The following is an 18,425-nucleotide window of genomic DNA, read 5'->3' as shown; positions in this document are numbered from 1 at the left end:
ATCCTGAGGAACAGGAGTTGATCTTTGGCTTACACACACACAAAGATACAGTGTATATAAAAGTCATGATTATTCATCAGAAACTTACATTTTATTGACTAGCCTATGCATGTAACAGTTAAATCTGGCAACCCTGGCCCCAGGGAGTCCTCTGCTACTGAACCCTTACTGTTTGTACAGGTCACAAGGATTTCTCTGGGATCTGAGTTCTGTGTGTGGAGGTCTAGGTGGGGTGAGGAGTCCGTGTTCCTGTATTTGGCTCAGATGCTACAGGCTCAAGAACTGCCCTTCAAGTAGCAAGACTCTAGAACAGTCATCGGTCTGTAAGAGCAACATATGTAGCTTAAATTTTCTAGTAGTCACATTTTAGAGAAGTAAAAATAAACGTGAAATGAACTTTAATGATAATTAACTTGATATATCTAAAATACTGCCTTTTCATTTGAAGGATTTTTAATGAAACATCTAACATTCTTTGCCGCCCTAGCTCTGAAATGTACATATATAACAGTTCTCCATTCAAGTTCATCAGATTCCAGGTGTTGAGCAGCTACTCTATTAGAGACATAGAACATCTCCAACTGTGAGAACAGCTCCTTGAAGTCTTCTACAGTGTCAATGACACTGTCTGTTCCTCGGAATGCAAACGGGGAGGAAATGTCATCCCAAGACCATCTCCCACTGTGACAAGACAGGTTTTGTGAATGCCGAGAAATATAGTGTTGTAAGCATCATTCCTAGAACTGTGCTTGGGCATCATTCAAGCCTGTGCACATAAAATTGTTAGTTTTAAACCAAGTATTGTATGTCTTTAAGATTCTAAAATTTTAACCATATCACTCTTTTTGTTGTGAGGTTATCTTCCTACTTGGTTAAGAATATTAAAAGCAGAATAATTAATCCCTAGTAGGTTTCACACATTTTAAAATAGAAGTCACAGTTAAGATGTGATTGTCTGAGAATAGCTCGTCTTGTGACTTTGCAGGAGAAGAACAGTAGAGAATTGTTAATTGGATATCTTACAGGCGGAACACTAGGGAATGGCCTTGCCTCACATTATTCCTGCCTCTCAGACTGTTGGGGAGGCTTTGTCAAGAATGTGGAAAGCCTGAGATTTTATCCACTTGCAGCTGACAAATTAGCCTTCCTGTTTTAGAGATGGTGGCAGACACCAAGACTCCTGGGTGAAAGACAAAGGCTTTTCATGACTCATTGTCACCCAGCATCACTAAACCTGTGTCAGAGTCCTGGAGGAATAGACGGGGGAGCTAGGACCTAGCTGGGGGAGGTGGGACACTGAAGATATGTCATCAAAGGATACAGTCTAGCTCAGTCTCTCTCTCTCTCTCTCTCTCTCTCTCTCTCTCTCTCTCTCTCTCTCTCTGTGTGTGTGTGTGTGTGTGTGTGTGTGTCTCTCTGTGTCTGTCTGTCTGCCTCTCTTTCTCTCTCTCTGTGTCTCTGTCTCTGTCTCTGTCTCTGTCTCTCTCTCTCTGTCTCTCTCTCTCTCTCTCTCTCTCTCTCTCTCTCTCTCTCTCTCTCTCTCCTCTGCCATTTGTCCACTGCTGTGGAGGTCTGCCTCACCAGAAGCCTATGGTAGCACAGCCAGTCCATCATGCCCAGAACTTCTGAGACCACGAGCCAAAAAGAAACTTTTCCTGTCTCTTGGACTTGGGTGTTGTCACAGTGATGAGAACCTGATTAACCCAAGGAGACCGGATCATTCACAGTGTTTAGGAAACCCCCCTGCCTTTACTTCTAGAGGAAAAGCACCCCTATTTTCAGGATTATAAACAAACCTGCCATTGGCTTCAGAAGGAGAGAGACACGTTTTCTTGTTTCACAGCTATTCACTGCGAAAACGGAAGAGGGAAAAAGAACTCCAGAACAAAGGAAAGCAAGTAGCTCACAACACACGCAGAAAACGCAGAAGCAGGTAGAAAATGTTTCCTCAGCAGCGTCCAGGAGGCACAGGAAGTTGAAGAGCTTTGCTTGATCTTCTGCCTGGTTATATATTACTAAATGAACGTTACCTGGAATTTTGAATATCAAAAATTCATCTTTCATATTCATATGTGACCATACAGAAGTATGTTCACACAAGGAAAAAACACATCTAACTTAATTTTGGAAGCATATACCAAGAGAAGTCTGTATTTATCCAAACCAGTCCAAATGGTAAATTAATGATAATGGTCTTTGCATGGTGGCTCAAAATCCAGATCTGTCTACTGCCTACACAGCCCAGGGCAGCCCCTGCTGCTCTCTCCTTCACCATGTCGGCTACTTGCCCTGACCACGTTGCAGGCACACAGACTGCCCTGAGCTGTTTAACACCCGTAACAGGTCACATGCATTTCCTCCCTGGAGGTCAACTCAGCTTTCCTTGTAACCAGACATCACGACTTGCACTCAAATATTTATTTACTTATTTATGTTGGTTCCTCACCAGAAAGCTTGCCCAGTGGAAGCAGGGACTTTGACTAATCAATATGTACGTAGAGTTCTAGTGGACACTCAATAAAATGTAATGAATAAACCCATTGATAATCCCACATAATGAATCCCCACTTCTTGCCATGTGGTTATGACTTCTAGAGCCTGAATTTTAGATCATTTTAAATAGAAAATGAATTACTCCAAACATTCCATAGAATTTAGTTGACTAAAAATAGAACTGACTAAGTATTACTACATACATCTATGAAAGTGCCATTATGAAATCCATTTATATGCTAAAATAATAAAATGAAATAAAAAAGAAATAACAAAGCCAGGTTACACTTGTTCCCCCAGCTAACTGCTGTAGCGTGTGTGTCTTGCTCCTGGCATGCAGGGGGCTGTGCAGGGTGGATAATTCGACATTAAGTTCAGGACCTAACTGCTGCCAAGGTTCCTAGCAATTTCCATCAAATCAACTTCTGATTTGATTGGAATCAGACTAGTAAATCAAACAGTTACAAGTGCTTCTAATTTAAATGTTAATGCTTCTTACTGGAGGTGCCTTTCCACTTCACGAAACATGGCTCATGCCTAAGATTAATTAGTAGCACGTACCACTCCTCAAGTTCCACGGAGACAGGAGGCCTGCTCGTGCATACATTTGTCCGTCCAGCAAACACTGATTGGCACTGTACCAGATTCTTTACCAGGAATGTTAAGGGGGAAAAAGGAATCAAATCAAATCAATCAAACAAAGAACAGTCTTGGCCAGGCAATACGCAAAAAATGGAAACACATGATGGCTGAGGCAAGCACCTGTAAAAGGTGTGCACGGGAAGCCGGCAGCCTTCTTGATGTCCACTATCACCCAGGTGAGGGCTGAGGAAAGGAGGGAGGAAGAGTGGCTGGTGTAAATAGAGACAAGAGATTTTGATAAGGGTTTCTGCTCTTTGCAGCATGAAAAGGACCCATTTATGAGCTGATGGAAACATGAAGTAGAGAGAAAGCTTGAGGTTGAGAGTAGACTCTGGCCTAGAGAGAAAAAGGCCTTTAATAGTAGTAGATAACGGGGAGGGGGTGTAGGGGGTGTTGGTGTTGGTGTTGGTGTTGTTTGTTTGTTTTACCAGATGCTTGCAGGATCTCCAACTCAACAGAGACAGAAACTACTTTGAATTCACCCACGTGAAGTTCACTATGGGAAAAGTACAGTTCAATGCCGCCATTTACTTAAGGCCTAGCCTCTGCTACCAGAATGCAGTGGTCTGCTTGAACAGACACAACTTCACTAGCACATTTCATTTCAAAGAGAGCATAGCACGTGCTTATCAAGTCCAAGATGCTGTTTTATTTATGTGTAGGGTGGATCAAGAGTTGAGACAGCGTCTCATATAGCACAGGGTGCCCAGGAACCTACCATGTAGCTGAGGCTATTCCCGGAACGCCTCATCCTCAGGCCTCCACCTCCCCAGTACTAGATTGTAATTATGTGCCTAAGGAATTATTTTCATGATAATAATTTCCATAATAGACAACATAGATTTTGTGAGTTTAGCATAAAACCATTGAATAAATGGAAAAATTCGTGTGCACATACATGTATTATTCGTTGTATATGAAGTGGCAGCCATCTTACCAGTGGCTGGTGACAGTGACTTCTGAGACCAGTAAGAGCAGAAAGCAATTTTTCTCATTTCATTTTATTTTATTTTTTAATTTTATGTGCATTGGTGTTTTGTCTGCATGTATATTGGTGTGAGGATGACAGATCCTCTGGAACTGGAGTTGCAGACACTTGTGAGCTGCCATGTGGGTACTGGGAATTGAACCCCCATCCTCTGGAAGAGCAGTCAGTGCTCTTAACCACTGAGCCATCTCTCCAGACCTGCATTTTTTTCAAATTTAACTTTTTATTAATTCCTTGTGGATTTTGATATGGATTCACAACATGTCCCCACAGTTGGGCATGGTTGTGCATGTCTTGCGTGACCAGGACCCCGTGGCTTTGTATGGTTGCGTAAAGACCAGCCTTCATAAGCGCGGCGCCATGATTCCCAGCTCCATCTTTACTCACGTGTCTTTCCACAGGCCTTTGCACCTCTGTCTCTTTACCTTATCTTAATAAAACTCTTGTTAGTGGATTTTGTCATATTTCGTGATGTTTCCTTGCAGGGTAAGAGCGCCACAAATAACCAACAGATTTCACATCATGAATCTTGATCTTACTAATCTCCTCATCCTTTCCCATCCACCCTCTACCTTTGCACCTTGCCCCCCAAGAATAAAACAAGATAAAATTTAAAAGAAAAGAAAAAATAAAAAAAGAAAAATCTCATTGTGGAAGCTGCAGTATGATACAGTGAGCCACACAGTCCTTTAATCCATATAGTGTTACTTGCAAGTGTTCATTGCATTGAGTGTTGTCTGGTTTGAGGTCTCTGGATTTTGCTATATCATCAACACTGGGCCCTCACTGGGGTTCCTCTTGGATATCCTGTTGTTGTCCTGTGTCATAGAGATCAGGTAACTTTGAATCTGCAGGACCAGCCCCTTCACATGTTCCAGCAGATCACAGATGGGGTGAATGATGGGATGGGTCAACTCATAGCTCTGGTTCTGGGTCTGGGTGGTTGCTGGGTTGATCAGCTCACCAGCTTTCCTTCATCCTCAACACCAGGGTGAACTCTCCAGTACTGCTCCGGCTACCTCACCCTATGTAGTAAGCCCCAAGAGTTGGGGTTAATTCTCTCGGCTCTCATGTCCTCAGGGCACCTTGCCCACACCTATACCACCAGGGCCAGCTCTAGTGTGTTGCCTAGTCAAGGTGTAGGGGCCACTCAGTGTAGTGGGTAGCCATTCCAGCTTTGACCTGGAAGTTCCAACCCCCATTGAGTCTTCAGTAACGGTCACGCCTACGAGGCAGGGCTGAGAGAGGGCCCTGAAGATGGAGATCAGGATGCACGGGCTCTCTTGGTTCCTGGACCCTGGACCCTGGACACTGAAGGTAGACCGAGCAGAGTTCTCCAAAGAACACCGCGGACTGCGCCACGCCTTTCCCAGACCCTGTAACCTATCCCTTCCCTTGTAAGTTACCCCACAAAATAAACCTCCCTTTTAACTACATGGAGTGGCCTTAATAATTTCACCAATAACTCGGCCTAGTGCTGCAGCTGGTGAGAGGCGGGGCCAGCTCTCTCACTGTCATGACCTCAGGGACAACTCTCCCACCTACCTCGAGAAGGAGGGTGCTTCTCTCCCTTGCCCGTACCACCATACCACCGTATGGTAGATGAGAGGCGGGTCTCTCACACAATCTTGAGGCCAGCTCACCCACGCCTCCAGAAATGGGCTCAGGTCTACTGTGTTGCCCAGGCAAGGGGCAGGGCCTGCTCTCCCTAGTGCTGTGGCTGGTGAGGGACTAGGTCAGCTCTGCTGCCTGCCACAGGTGGCCGGGGGTGGGGGTGGGGGGAGCATCTTTCCCTCGCCCTCACCACCACACGGCAGACAAGGGGGAGGGCAGGACCAGCTCTCCCACTCTCACGCCCTCAAGGCCAGTCCGCCCATGCTCCCGCTCCCCACAACAGGGTCAGCTCTGTCGTACTGCCCTGGTGAGGTGCAGGACCCGATTACTCTCTCCACTTTTGTAGCTAGTGAGGGGCAGCTCCAACCCTGGGCAGCCCTGTCCTCTGGGCCGTAGGTGGTAACAGAAGCCAAAGACATCAACACAGACCACGGCTGCCGCAGGTGTAGAGGTGGCCCTTGGCTGCAGCTCAAGCCTGAACAGCACCACGGCCCCGGGTAGCAAGCAGGCCACCCACCTCAACCTTCTCCTCACTGCCTTCACCTCTTCGGATGTGCCTCTCTTCACAAGGACGTGAACCACTCTGTCTTGGAGCAGGATGCCGCAGCCACTTACAAAATAATCACCAGAGGCTTATATTAGTTACCAACTGGATGGCCTGTGGCAGGCTTCTTGGTAGCTAGCTCTTTTATCTTAAATTAACCCATTTCTATTCATCTATGTTTTGCCACATGGCCGTGGCGTTACCGGTCTGCTGGCATCTTGTTGCTCTTTGGGTGGCTGGCTCGCAACCCCCCAGCTCTGCCCGTCTTTTCTCTGTATCTCTGCTTGGATTTCCCGCCTACCTCTAAGCGGCCTTGCCATAGGCCAAAGCAGCTTTATTTATTGTCCAGTGGGAGCAACACATATTCACGGCGTACAGAAAGACACCCCACAGCACTAGCTCGCTCTCTCTTCCACACCTCACTATATATTTGCTCATCATGATAGAGCCCATCAGGCATCAGGTAGGCCTGTGATTTCTCTTCCAGGCCCAGGGCAGAGAGCCCAGACCAGCATGTGGATCTTTGTCTCCCTCCCAGTCTTGTGGTGCTGTGCAGGTTCCTGTCTTCTCTATGGGGCCACAGTAAGCAGCTTCCACAAAAGTCATTTATCTAGATATCTGGACTGGAGAGATGATTATGCTGAGAAAGCGTAATGGTGCGGGACAGCAGGGATTCATGGGTGAATTTTTCCCAGCCCAAGTCTGGGAACCTCGGGTGGAGCCGTGCTGGTCCTCCACAGCCCGCCAGGCCTAGAATTGACCTGCAATTTTTTTAATTAACAGAAAAAGAAATATTGTCGCCGGGTGGTGGTGGCGCATGCCTTTAATCCCAGCACTCGGGAGGCAGAACCTGGCGGAACTCTGTGAATTCAAGGCCAGCCTGGTCTACAGAACAAGATCCAGAACAGGCACTAAAAGTACAAAAAAAAAAAAAAAAAGAATTATTGTCATTTCGTGTGACTGTAAAAACCTAGAGCCCCTTATTTCTTTCTTTATTCATTCATTCATTTATCTGTTTCCTTTCTATTTCCTATGATTCTTTTTTCTTTTTTGGGAGGGGGTTGTTTCGTTTTTTGTTTTTTGTTTTTTGGAGACAGGGTTTCTCTGTGTAGCTTTGGAGCCTGTCCTGGAACTTACTCTGTAGCCCAGGCTGGCCTCGAACTCACAGAGATCCGCCTGCCTCTGCCTCCCAAGTGCTGGGATTAAAGGCGTGCGCCACCACTGCCTGGCTCTTTTTTCTTTTAAGAAACTTGTTTTGCATGGAATCTTTTAACCAGTGAACTCTCACTAGTATCAGATGACCAAATTTTTGCATATCTGATTTTGATAGCTTTGTATTTCTATGTTGTGACCACATTGTCTTTTTACGTAATTCTGAAATAGTCCTGTGCGTCTTCATTTCACCATGGAATCCAGGGCTAAAAGAGTCTCTCTTGGTTCCTCCCACGACCATGGATCAGGTGGCTCCCCACTGAATTCACAGACAGCACTGACAGGTCGGCTTCATCTGTTCCAACCTTACCTCTCCAGGGAAGGTCATTCGAAAACTTAATATTCCATAGCAGGGAGGGAAATTACCTTTCCTATAAAGGCCCCTGCTGAAATTGAAGCCTAGTTTTCTTTGTTTGGTTCTTGGCCAAGCTAGAGAACACCTGGGGGTAAGTTTTAATGTGCATATGAAAATGAGAGCTCCCTTCCAGGAATCTCACAAAGGGCATCAAAGAACAGCCTTGTCAATTCCCCCTGGGTCCTATAGAGGTTTAATTATAACAGGGTTTTTACAGATCAGGCCTGAATATTAGTTAAATTATACGGCAATGCAGACTTATTTCTTTAGCTTCTCCTTGGAACAGTTATGAGAATAATCGCTGTGCCGAATGGCAGCTCGAAGGAAGGGATAAGAAATCCTATTCATTTTGTATAAAGAGAAAAATTATGTTTAATAATTTAATCAGGTAAAATGGAGCACTCGGCATTCATCAGCCGCCTTTACACGGATCATGTAATCAGGGGCCTGCCCTTGCTGCTTCTGAATTCTCACTTGGAGCTGTTATTTTAACTTGTCACATTTCCATGGCAACTGCTACATCGCCTTTTATAGTTAAAGCACTGGGCATTATTTCCAACTACATTAAATGCTCTGATATTAGTTGTCAACACTCTTAAAACCTTTGGCCCCCTTCCCCCCCCCCAAATCTAAAACTTCTCCCTGGTGTGGGATAACAGGTCAGCATCACTGTTGACCTAAATCTTGACACCTGACCTAATTTCTGACAGCCAAATCTTTCTTCTTAGTTGGGGAAAGACAAACGCCTGACAGAACAAAGATAAAAATGTTGCTCCCAGACCCCTGCGTGCTAGACCAGCTAAGGAGGAGGGCAAAAGGGTAGGAGCCTCAGAGGCTGGAACCCTCCCTCCCCGTCAGAGTGGATTGTAAGACCTGGGAATGGCAGCCTGTGATGAGAGAGGCCTGTAGGGAAAAAACCGGGGAAATGCTCAGGGCATGGACAACCTGGCCGGAAAAGGGAAAAGCCAAATATGTCTACAGTATTCTTGCTCAATGTATCACCCGCGTCAGCCCTGCTGACCCAGATGGAGACGTGGAATGAAAGGGGAAACACGAAGTCTCAATAACCTAACTCGTCATGGTTGGAAAACACCAGGAACAAAAGAAGACTGTTCACGCCCTTTCTCCCACTTGCTTGCGTTGCAGGAGTCACCAATCAATTCCTTGGTTTCTGGGTGTCTCCTGGCATTTCCTCGTATCTCTAATAATCCAGAGATGTTGGGCTGCAGCCCTACTGAAAACGCATTACTACACCTACTTAGTTGTAACTGCTCAGGTATTTTACAGCTTAGCAATCTGTTTTCCATCTAGATTTGAATGTTTACGTAACGTTCGGTAGATTTTTTTTTAATGTGTCTTTTCTTGTGGGGGGGGGAGGGGGTCCAAGACAGGGTTTCTCTGTGTAACTCTGGCTGTCCTGGAACTCTGTAGACCAGGTTAGCCTTGAACTCAGAGATCCGCCTGCCTTTGCCTCCCAAGTCCTGGGATTAAAGGCATGTGCCACCACCAGGAGATTTTTTTTTTTAACCTAAAAAAAAAAAATTCTGCTTTATAATTAATGTGAAAATATGTATATTTTGTTTAAGCAGGTTGCTTCATTAAACTCAGCTCCATCCTTGTAAAACAGAACTAATAATAGCACCTATCACACAGGCATTATTAAGATGGTTAAAAAGAAGTATACGGTGACATTCTTAGGAACCCTCACCTAACACCAAAACGCACTGGGATGGAGAGTATAGTGCTGATGTAGGTGAGCCTGCTCCTTCCTTCATTATATAGTATAGCCTGAATCTCCAGATCTTGCTCAATTTCCAAGGCAGCTTCCCACGGTTCTCAGTGTTTTCAGTGGACGTTGTAACACTTTCACCCCAGTCTCCCCTTGGCTCCCACAACCGTTCTTTCTGAACAGGCACAGAGAGCCTTTAAAAATGCAGTTCAGATCTTGCCACACGCTTACCTGGAACCCTCCCATGGCCTTTCGGCATAGAATCAGATCCACACCTCCATCGTGGCCAACAGGGTGAACTGAACGTGACCGGGACCACGCACCTCTTTAGTTCCACCACCCTCAGCTCCTGCTGGCTCACTGTCCCTGAGTGAGGGAGTCCTTTTAAGTGAGGGAACCCTTTGAAACCCTTCTTTTCTAATGTTCAATCTTCAAGCTGCCCGCTACCTTTGGTTTTTGAGACTAGGTCCCATGAAGCCCAGGCAAGCCGCCAACTCCACATCCTGCTGAGGTTCCCGGCATGTGCACAGGTGGCCTGAACTCTTCTGTTGCCTTGCTTAGCTACGGTAATGTTAATCTTTGCCTCGGAACTCACACTGAATATTGAATCGTGCTTTTTGAAAAACAAACATACAAACAAAAGAACAATGAAGTAATTAAGACCACTACTGAAATCATAGCATAACTAAACAACCAAGTAACTAATACTATATTTACTAAAGAAATTTAACTCATAATTAAATGTCTTACAACTATATATGTATGTACACATATATGTACACTTATATATGTATATAAAATGTAACAATGCACAGAATTCTCTTACTTAAACCTATAACTCTAAAAAAATAATTTTGAGAACTCAGATAAATTGGGAGGTAAAATCCTAGAAAAATGACTCAAGAAAAAAATCCAAGTCAAATCTGTGAATATTTTTATACCAATTAAAGAGATTTACACTTTACTTAATCATCTTCCCACAAGAAAAGCACCAGACCAGATGACATCACAGGATGATTTACTAAACTTTAAAGAAACAAATCAGGCCGGGCATGGTGGCACTCGCTTTTAATCGCAACACTCAGGAGGCAGAGGCAGGCGGATCTCTGAGTTCGAGGCCAGCTGGGTCGAGGAAGCGAGTTCCAGGCAGCCAGGGCTACACAGAGAAACCCTGTCTTGAAAAAAAGTCAAAAAAATAAAGAAAGAAATCAGAGGTGCAGAGATGGCTTCGTGGTTAAGAACACTCGCTGTTTTTTCAGAGGATTGGAGTTTAGTTTCCAGTACCCACACAGTTGTGGTGGGAGCACACCGACCTGTGAGTCCAGCTCCAGGGACTCGGACATCCTTGCCTGGTCTCTAGAGATAGCAGCCCTCATGTACACACACACACACACACACACACACACACACACACACACACACACACACACACAGAAACGCACACATACACATAAATACAAATAAAATAGATGTCAAAATATGAACAAGTCACCCAGATATTCCCCGGACGCTTAAAGATGAAATAAGGGAATGCTCTCCCAGTGAAGTTCAAGGCTAGCTTTGTACTTTAAGCCGCAGTCAGAAACGATGCATAGCTCTTTAAGAAGTTATGGACTACACTGCTCCTGTCTCTGGGATATGCTATTTATTTCTCTTGCTGGTTGTCTTTGAAGTATTTATTTTCTTATTATGCATAAAAATTTTAAAGTACCAACCTATCATCAGTTATACAATTGAACACCAAGCCTCAGTTTATAACTTGTCTTTTTATTTTTCAGATTTCTTTTTCAGTGCCGGGGATTGAACCCAGGCCCTGTGCATGTTGTTGAAGTGCCCTACCACTGAGCTACACCCCCAGCTCTTTCAGATGTGTTTGATGGAGGTTCTTAATTTTAATATGACCAAATTCTTTTTCTTTATGAAAATCTTTTCCTCCCCCAAGTTAAAATTTATATATATATAATATAAATTGTTTTCTTGTGAATTTTACTGTAGATATTTAAACCCATAAGATATTTGGGAATTTACTTTTAGTGTAAGGTGGAGATGCAATTTAATCAGAGAAATCATTTTTTTACTTATTTTTAAAGTATTTGATCAAATAGTTATACACATATGGTATGCAACATGATATATATATATATTATATATATACACACACACACACATAAACATACACACATTTACATATATAAAATCAACCATGTATTTAAGAGGGAGGATATCATTTTTTTTCTTTCTTTTTTTTTTTTTGGTTTTTCGAGACAGGGTTTCTCTGTGTAGCTTTGGAGCCTATCCCAGAACTCTCTCTGTAGACCAGGCTGGCCTCAAACTCGCAGAGATCTGCCTGGCTCTGCCTCCCTGCTGGAATTAAAGGCGTGCGCCACCACCGCCCGACTCTTTTTTTCTTTTCTTATCCAGCACCCCACACACACACACACACACCAAAAAACAAACAAACGCAGGGTTTCTCTGTTTAGCTCTGGCTGTCCAGGAATTCACTCTGTAGACCAGGCTGTCCTCAAACTCAAAGATCCCCCTGCCTCTGCTTCTCAAGTGCTAAAATTAAAGGTGTGTGCCACAGCCACCAGACACAGCTTTCAAGTATGTAGTATTACTAAGTACACTCTCCATGTTATACAGTTCTTGAATTTCTGATGATTTTTTTTCTCTTTTGACTAACAGCTCTTCAATCTCTTAGTGTCTGGCACTTGGGAATTACCATTCAGTTCCCTGCCTGTATTAACTCTTTTAGACAATAATAAAGTTGTTACTGGGGACACAGGATCTCCTTCTGCAGATTAAGTGTCTTACTGGTAAAAAATTATTGACAGGCAGTCTCAGAGGAAGACTCCAGGACAATTTTATGCAGTTTGAAAGAAAAAAAACACAGACAGGCTCAAGGTCTTTTTTTTGTTTGTTTGTTTGTTTGTTTTTTGAGACAGGGTTTCTCTGTGTAGCTTTACGACTTTCCTGGAACTCACTCTGTAGACCAGGCTGGCCTCGAACTCATGGAGATCTGCCTGCCTCTGCCTCCCGAGTGCTGGGATTAAAGGCGTGTGCCACCACCGCTTGGCCAGGCTCAAGATCTTAGCAGCTGTCCAGTGATGGAAGAGGAAGAGGGAAAGTTCAGGAGTGGGACTCTGGGAGCCCCTGAGTGGAGTTGGATGCTTTGACTGTCATGGTAGTCGAGATTAGGACTTGGCCGGGGTCTAGAAAAGAGAGATGGGAAAGAGGAAATCAAAGAAGTTACGCTGTTGACTTAGAACTCAGAAAGTTGTCAGGCTTAGTTGAGAGTCTGTGATCAACTGTGTGGCATAAGGGACTCTTGGTTTATTTTAGCACATCTCTATTGAAAGAGAGAGTTATTTTCTTGTATATAGCTTCTGGCTAGCTTCTTTAAGTTGCAACAGGATTTCCTTATAACAGGAGGCTTCTGGCCTTGTCTAGGCAAAGGAAATGAAGTACTTGTTATCATCAAAATGATGTTAGCCACCGAGCACTGACTGAGCCATTTGTAAAGGGGGTTACTGACTTCCACCCAAGTATTTGAGACCATATCATCACGGTGGTCTTCATATGTCTCTGAGAGATCTCCAAAATAGAAGGTACCTGTTGTCTACATCATCATGCCATTTAACTAGAGGAAGCTGACTTGGGTATGTATATGTCCCCAGTTGTTCATCTTTCTACGGTGTCACTCAGAGCCACAGTTTACACTATCTGTTCATGATTTTGTGGAGCTTAAGTTTACTTACCCACTTCACATCTCTGGATGTGAAACTGAACCCATGCATAACAGAGCACGTATGTTCTTCCAAACCAGGTGTGGTTATCCATGCCTGTATCACAACACTCAGGATACTGAGGCAGGAGGATCAGTTCAAGGCCAGCCTGTACTGCATGGCACCGTGACTCAACAAGACCTTTTCAGCCCCCCCATATGTCTCTGAGAGATCTCCAAAATAGAAGGTAATACTAATTACAACTAATACAGTTGCTCAAGTGCAAGCTCAAGAGGTGGTAGTGAACTCATGATGACGTCAAAGTCACAGCTCTCATTTTAAAGGAATAAGGGACTGTTTATTCTGGAGTCATTTTGAGTGACCGTGGTCCAGGAACACAGATTTAACTTACCCCAAATTCCATGTTCCAATTTGGAAGCAGATTCATGAAGTGTTTACAGTTTTACACAACAAAAAAGTCATAAATCAAGGCAAGTTAAAACAGATTGGGGGGTACACGGAGAGGTAGATACATCAAGACGGGGTAAGCTTTTCTAGAGGCCCAAGATGCTATCTGATGACATTCTTAGCTTTTGGATTGATTGGCGGGAGCAGGTTTTTATCTATTGTTTACAAGATGTTAGTTCCAACACAGAGATGGGCCAGGAAAGGCTGTTAAGAGAGCTAAAATGAGCTGGGTGTTGGGGCCTCACGCTGAGCTCAAGGTGAGGTAGCTTGCAACATTCCAATCTCCCCACAGTACTGAAAGTCTAATCAGCCGATCACACATTTTTTTCGGTTTTTCTTCTGACTCAGAATCCAGTGCTCAGAAAATCTTGTTGGCTTTACCACAAACCAGTATAACCAATCCAGTGACTTCAGCACCTCCACCGAATGAGCATCCCAGTCGCCATCACCTCTTTTTACAATTACACTTTCCTTAGTGGTTCCCGGATTCACATGTTTTTGTCTCTCTCAGAAAACCTTATTTAAGAATCCCCTAGCTTCAAACTTTCAAGTAGTACTTGGTCACCACAGGAGTTTCAGAAAAAGCTTTACTGTGGTAAAGTTCTGTGTCCCGTGTAACACCCAGGCCTCCAGAGCCACCTCGGCTCACTATTCATTGACCTCTCAGGTCTACTGACAGAGAACCACCCTTTCTGGAAGGCTGTATCCTACGCGAAATATAGGCTCCCAGCTTAAATTACCCTACAGTGTTGCATTCTTAAAGTACTCAATAAAGCTACCTCCTGCACTACTAAATTGGTTTTTTTCTAATACATTTGTCAGTATGCAATTTTTTTTTAAAATTTTTAGTCTGTCTTCTCACACCTAGAACATGAACTTTACATGAGCAGAAATCTTCATTCTCTTAACTGCCAAATCCCCAGTGCAAAGATACTAAACTTTTGATAAGTGACTCAACATCCCAGAAAAACCTTCTATTTACTCCACTTTCCAGGAGAAACTCAGGTTGTAAAGGTACTGTAATTAAAAGGACCAGGCAAGGACACACAACCAGCAAATGTCAGCTCACTTTTTAAAGCTAAAGTCTGGCTGGATTCCTTTTTGTTTGTTTTGTTTGTTTTTTCGAGACAGGGTTTCTCTGTGTGGTTTTGGTTCATGTCCTGGAACTCGCTCGGCAGACCAGGCTGGCCTCGAACTCACAGAGATCCGCCTGGCTCTGCCTCCCGAGTGCTGGGATTAAAGGCGTGCGCCACCACTGCCACCACCGCTCAGCTGGTTGGATTCTTTGTATCACTGCCTCACTAAAACTTACAACTTAAACTGTGCAGCACATTGAGAGTGAGCCTCAGAAAACGCTTTGCCTAAATACAGCTCAGGTCACCGCCGCTCAGTGACGTCAAGACGTCTCGTCCCGCCCCCTCCAAACTAGCACCGCCCAGCCCTGTGCCCGCGAGGGTTGCCTGGGACGCCTGCGCAGTGAGTATTTAGCGCAAAGATTTCTGGGATTGGTAGTCCATAGTCCTCTAGCCTTGTTATTGGCCTGAAAAGGAAATAACAACGTAAACCAGATCGCTTTGAACTTGATAAACAATTAAATAAAACTCAGACTGTGTCTCAGAAAAGTAGGAGCACTGAGTCGTTTCTAAAGGAAGGATCCCATATCGGTACAGGCGCCGCTCGGACGGCCGCACGGGGTCCTCGGCTGGGCGGGGCTTCACGCAGTGCCTTGTGGGTCCTTCCTGTACCGTCTCTCTCTTTCTCTCGGGCCCGTGGTGCCGGCAAGATGGGTGAGCTGTGCGGGGCCGGGCTGAGAGTCTGCGGGAGGGACCTGGGGCTCGGGGTGCAGTCCGTCGTGGGGCGAGAGAGCGGGGAGCGGGGTGCACCGGGGCGGAGGCCGGGTGAAGAAGCTCCGTCCCGCGGGCACGTGGCCGCGCGGAAGGGCTCATGCGGCCTGCGGGCCGCCTTGCCCGGCCGCCGCCGCCGCTGCTCCAGAGCCGTGTGCTGAAGGGCCACGGCCGGGGAGTGCTTGTACGTCTCCGAATTAGTTAGGGAATTGCGAGGGTGATTGGCCCACGGACTAAGATGAGCGACAGGACTCCCCGGTGTAAAGGGCCCATCCAGCCAAGGCTCGGGTTTGCAAAGGGGACTCAAGTGATGTTTTATTTCCAGGCAAGTGTCGCGGTCTCCGTACTGCCAGGAAGCTCCGCAGCCACCGACGGGACCAGAAGTGGCATGATAAACAATACAAGAAAGCCCACTTGGGCACAGCCCTGAAGGCCAATCCGTTTGGAGGTGCCTCTCATGCCAAGGGAATTGTGCTGGAAAAAGTGTAAGTGAAAGACTGCTTCCTAAAGGCGTTGTTTGATCGTCATTGAGAACGAACTCATTCTTCAAAACTAAAAGATTGTGAGGCTACGTTTAATCCCAGCACTCGGGAGGCAGAGGCAGGCGGATCTCTGTGAGTTCGAGGCCAGCCTGGTCTCCAAAGCGAGTACCAGGAAAGGCGCAAAGCTACACAGAGAAACCCTGTCTCGGAAAACCAAAAAAAAAAAAAAAAAAAAATGTACCCGAGCCAAATGGTACATTCTTAAGATATTTTTTTGGGCTTGAGATGGAGCTGATGTATTGACTTTTTAAATTATTTTATTATTTTTGTTTTCCGAGACAGGGTTTCTCTTTGTAGCAACACTGTCCTAGAACTTAGTGGTTATTAGATCATTCAGAGATCCACCTGCCTCTGCCTCTCAGTGCTGGGATTAAAGGCATGGGCCATCAAGCCTAGCCTGGAAGCATTGACTTTAAAATGGCGATTATTTTGTGTAGTTTTGACAAATTAGTTAAAATTGGAATCCTTTGTTTCCTTGTTTTTGCAACTCCAAAGGAGCTAGAAGTTCTCTGCTGTTGAGGGGGGTGTAAATTCAGGATAAACAAAAACTTAGTTGAAATCATTGCATCGGAGGGATTTAAGAGTGGATTGAGAGAGTGGGGAAACTTCGTACACTCACATGTGCCCTTGCTGTTTCAGAGGGGTTGAAGCCAAACAGCCAAATTCTGCCATCAGGAAGTGTGTCAGGGTGCAGCTCATCAAGAACGGCAAGAAGATCACAGCTTTCGTGCCCAACGACGGCTGCTTGAACTTCATTGAGGTGAGTGTCACAGTCTGTGCTTCTGCTTGTGGGATGGCTTTTTCCTACGTGCTTTTTTTTTTTTTAAATCTGGCAAATGGGCAGTTCCTTTTAATTGCTACTGATACCTAAGATGGGCTTTATATTTTATTTCAGGAAAACGATGAAGTTCTGGTTGCTGGATTTGGTCGAAAAGGTCATGCTGTAGGTGATATTCCTGGAGTCCGCTTTAAGGTTGTTAAAGTAGCCAATGTGTCCCTTTTGGCCCTGTACAAAGGCAAGAAGGAAAGACCAAGATCCTAAATTTTGACAACAGAAATGCAATAATAAATTTTCATATTCTGAAAATAGTTTGTGTCTTAATTCCTGTCCTGACTTTTAACCGTTTTAAGAAAGAGTTGCTAAAACATTTTGTGGTATAAGTGTGGCTTGTACCAAGACAATGTAGCGTCCCTTACTCTACAGCTACAGTCTAGAAATAAGTGCAGTAAATGAAGAGTGTTTTCATGTACAGTATTCTCAACATACATCGAATTTCTATTGCTTGGCAGTTGTCAAGTTTAATAGAGTGAGTATCATGGATGTCTTTAATTGATATTTATAAAGATCCTAATTTTCTGTGTTTACTAAGATGTGACATATTGTGGAGAACTTACTTAGCATGCATAAAGTCCTGGAGGGTCAGTCATCAGTGGATAAAACTGCCTACTCATCGGGCTGTAATTCCAACACTTGGAGGCTGAGGTAGAAAGGGTGCTTTGAGTGCATGGTGGGGAGGGGGTGGGTAGCAGCCCCAGCTGCTTGAATGTGCACTAAGTAGTTTAGGCCAAGGTAAACCGGGCTGCAGAGGGAAAGTTTTAGGCAAGGGAGAGTGCATGCCTTATGGGATCGGGTGTCTGGTACATTTTAACCTCCAGCGGTTAATGAATGCCGAGGGCTCAGCAGGTGAAACATTGGCCAGCTGCAGGACCAGAGCTCAGATCACCGGCCTCAGTAAATGGAGGGGTGAAGGGGAACACCCCATGGCAGCTTTGGCCTTGCTACTTGTCTGTATTTTTGGCAATTAGTTGGCCCAAACCATTCCTCTGCAATGCCTCCCTGTTGAGTACCTTGTATTTTAAACCTTGGTGATCTCAGGGTGTTCAGTTGTCTCAGGTGCGGATTATAACCCTGGTTGTGTGTGCACTAGAGTAGACTAGTAGACTGCACTAGTCTGGCTGTTGATTTCATACAGTGCTTCCTAGCAGGAGGAGGTGTCCTTTAAGCAGCTGAGATGTCCGTGGTCAACCCTGCCAGGAAGGCTCAGAGGCTTGCATGTGACGTCTGACATGGATGTCTAGCTGCTAGAATGGCAGTGGGGTGAAGTCTCAACAACAAAACAGACTCCTGGGGCCAAGGAGAACTTTGTTCTCTCCTGTCTTCGTAAGGATCAGCTGAACCTGCAAAGTCCTTTGTGGAGATGTCAAGACACCCCCAAGGGCATCTTGTATACTTAACTCTTTGTTTTGTTTTTCAAGACAGGGTTTCACT

At 44.9% G+C, this 18,425-nt stretch overlaps 2 protein-coding genes across 2 annotated transcripts in view; one reads left to right on the top strand and one right to left on the bottom strand.

Annotated features, from left to right (window-relative positions):
* Atg10 (autophagy related 10) overlaps window positions 1–18,425 on the bottom strand; it is a 317,126-nt gene that overhangs the window by 2,175 nt on the left and 296,526 nt on the right. The gene's annotated exons all lie outside the window — the stretch shown is intronic.
* Window positions 15,434–17,245, top strand: Rps23 (ribosomal protein S23). Its single transcript, XM_052743623.1, has 4 exons — window positions 15,434–15,557; window positions 15,940–16,099; window positions 16,796–16,916; window positions 17,052–17,245. The coding sequence occupies exons 1-4, from the start codon at window positions 15,554–15,556 to the stop codon at window positions 17,196–17,198; spliced, it is 432 nt and encodes a 143-aa protein (XP_052599583.1). The 5' UTR covers window positions 15,434–15,553; the 3' UTR covers window positions 17,199–17,245.

Source organism: Peromyscus californicus, unplaced genomic scaffold (assembly GCF_007827085.1).
Source record: "Peromyscus californicus insignis strain IS unplaced genomic scaffold, ASM782708v3 Scaffold_18__1_contigs__length_77618521, whole genome shotgun sequence".
Classification (NCBI taxonomy): domain Eukaryota; kingdom Metazoa; phylum Chordata; class Mammalia; order Rodentia; family Cricetidae; genus Peromyscus; species Peromyscus californicus.
Note: the sequence above shows the minus strand (reverse complement) of the source record. Positions and strands in the feature narration are given on the sequence as shown.

Excerpts from the sequence above, each read along its gene's own strand:
- Rps23 (XM_052743623.1), top strand. Across the intron at positions 16,100-16,795 it reads GGAATTGTGCTGGAAAAAGT|AGGGGTTGAAGCCAAACAGC; the intron begins GTAAGTGAAAGA and ends TTGCTGTTTCAG. Across the intron at positions 16,917-17,051 it reads GCTGCTTGAACTTCATTGAG|GAAAACGATGAAGTTCTGGT; the intron begins GTGAGTGTCACA and ends ATTTTATTTCAG.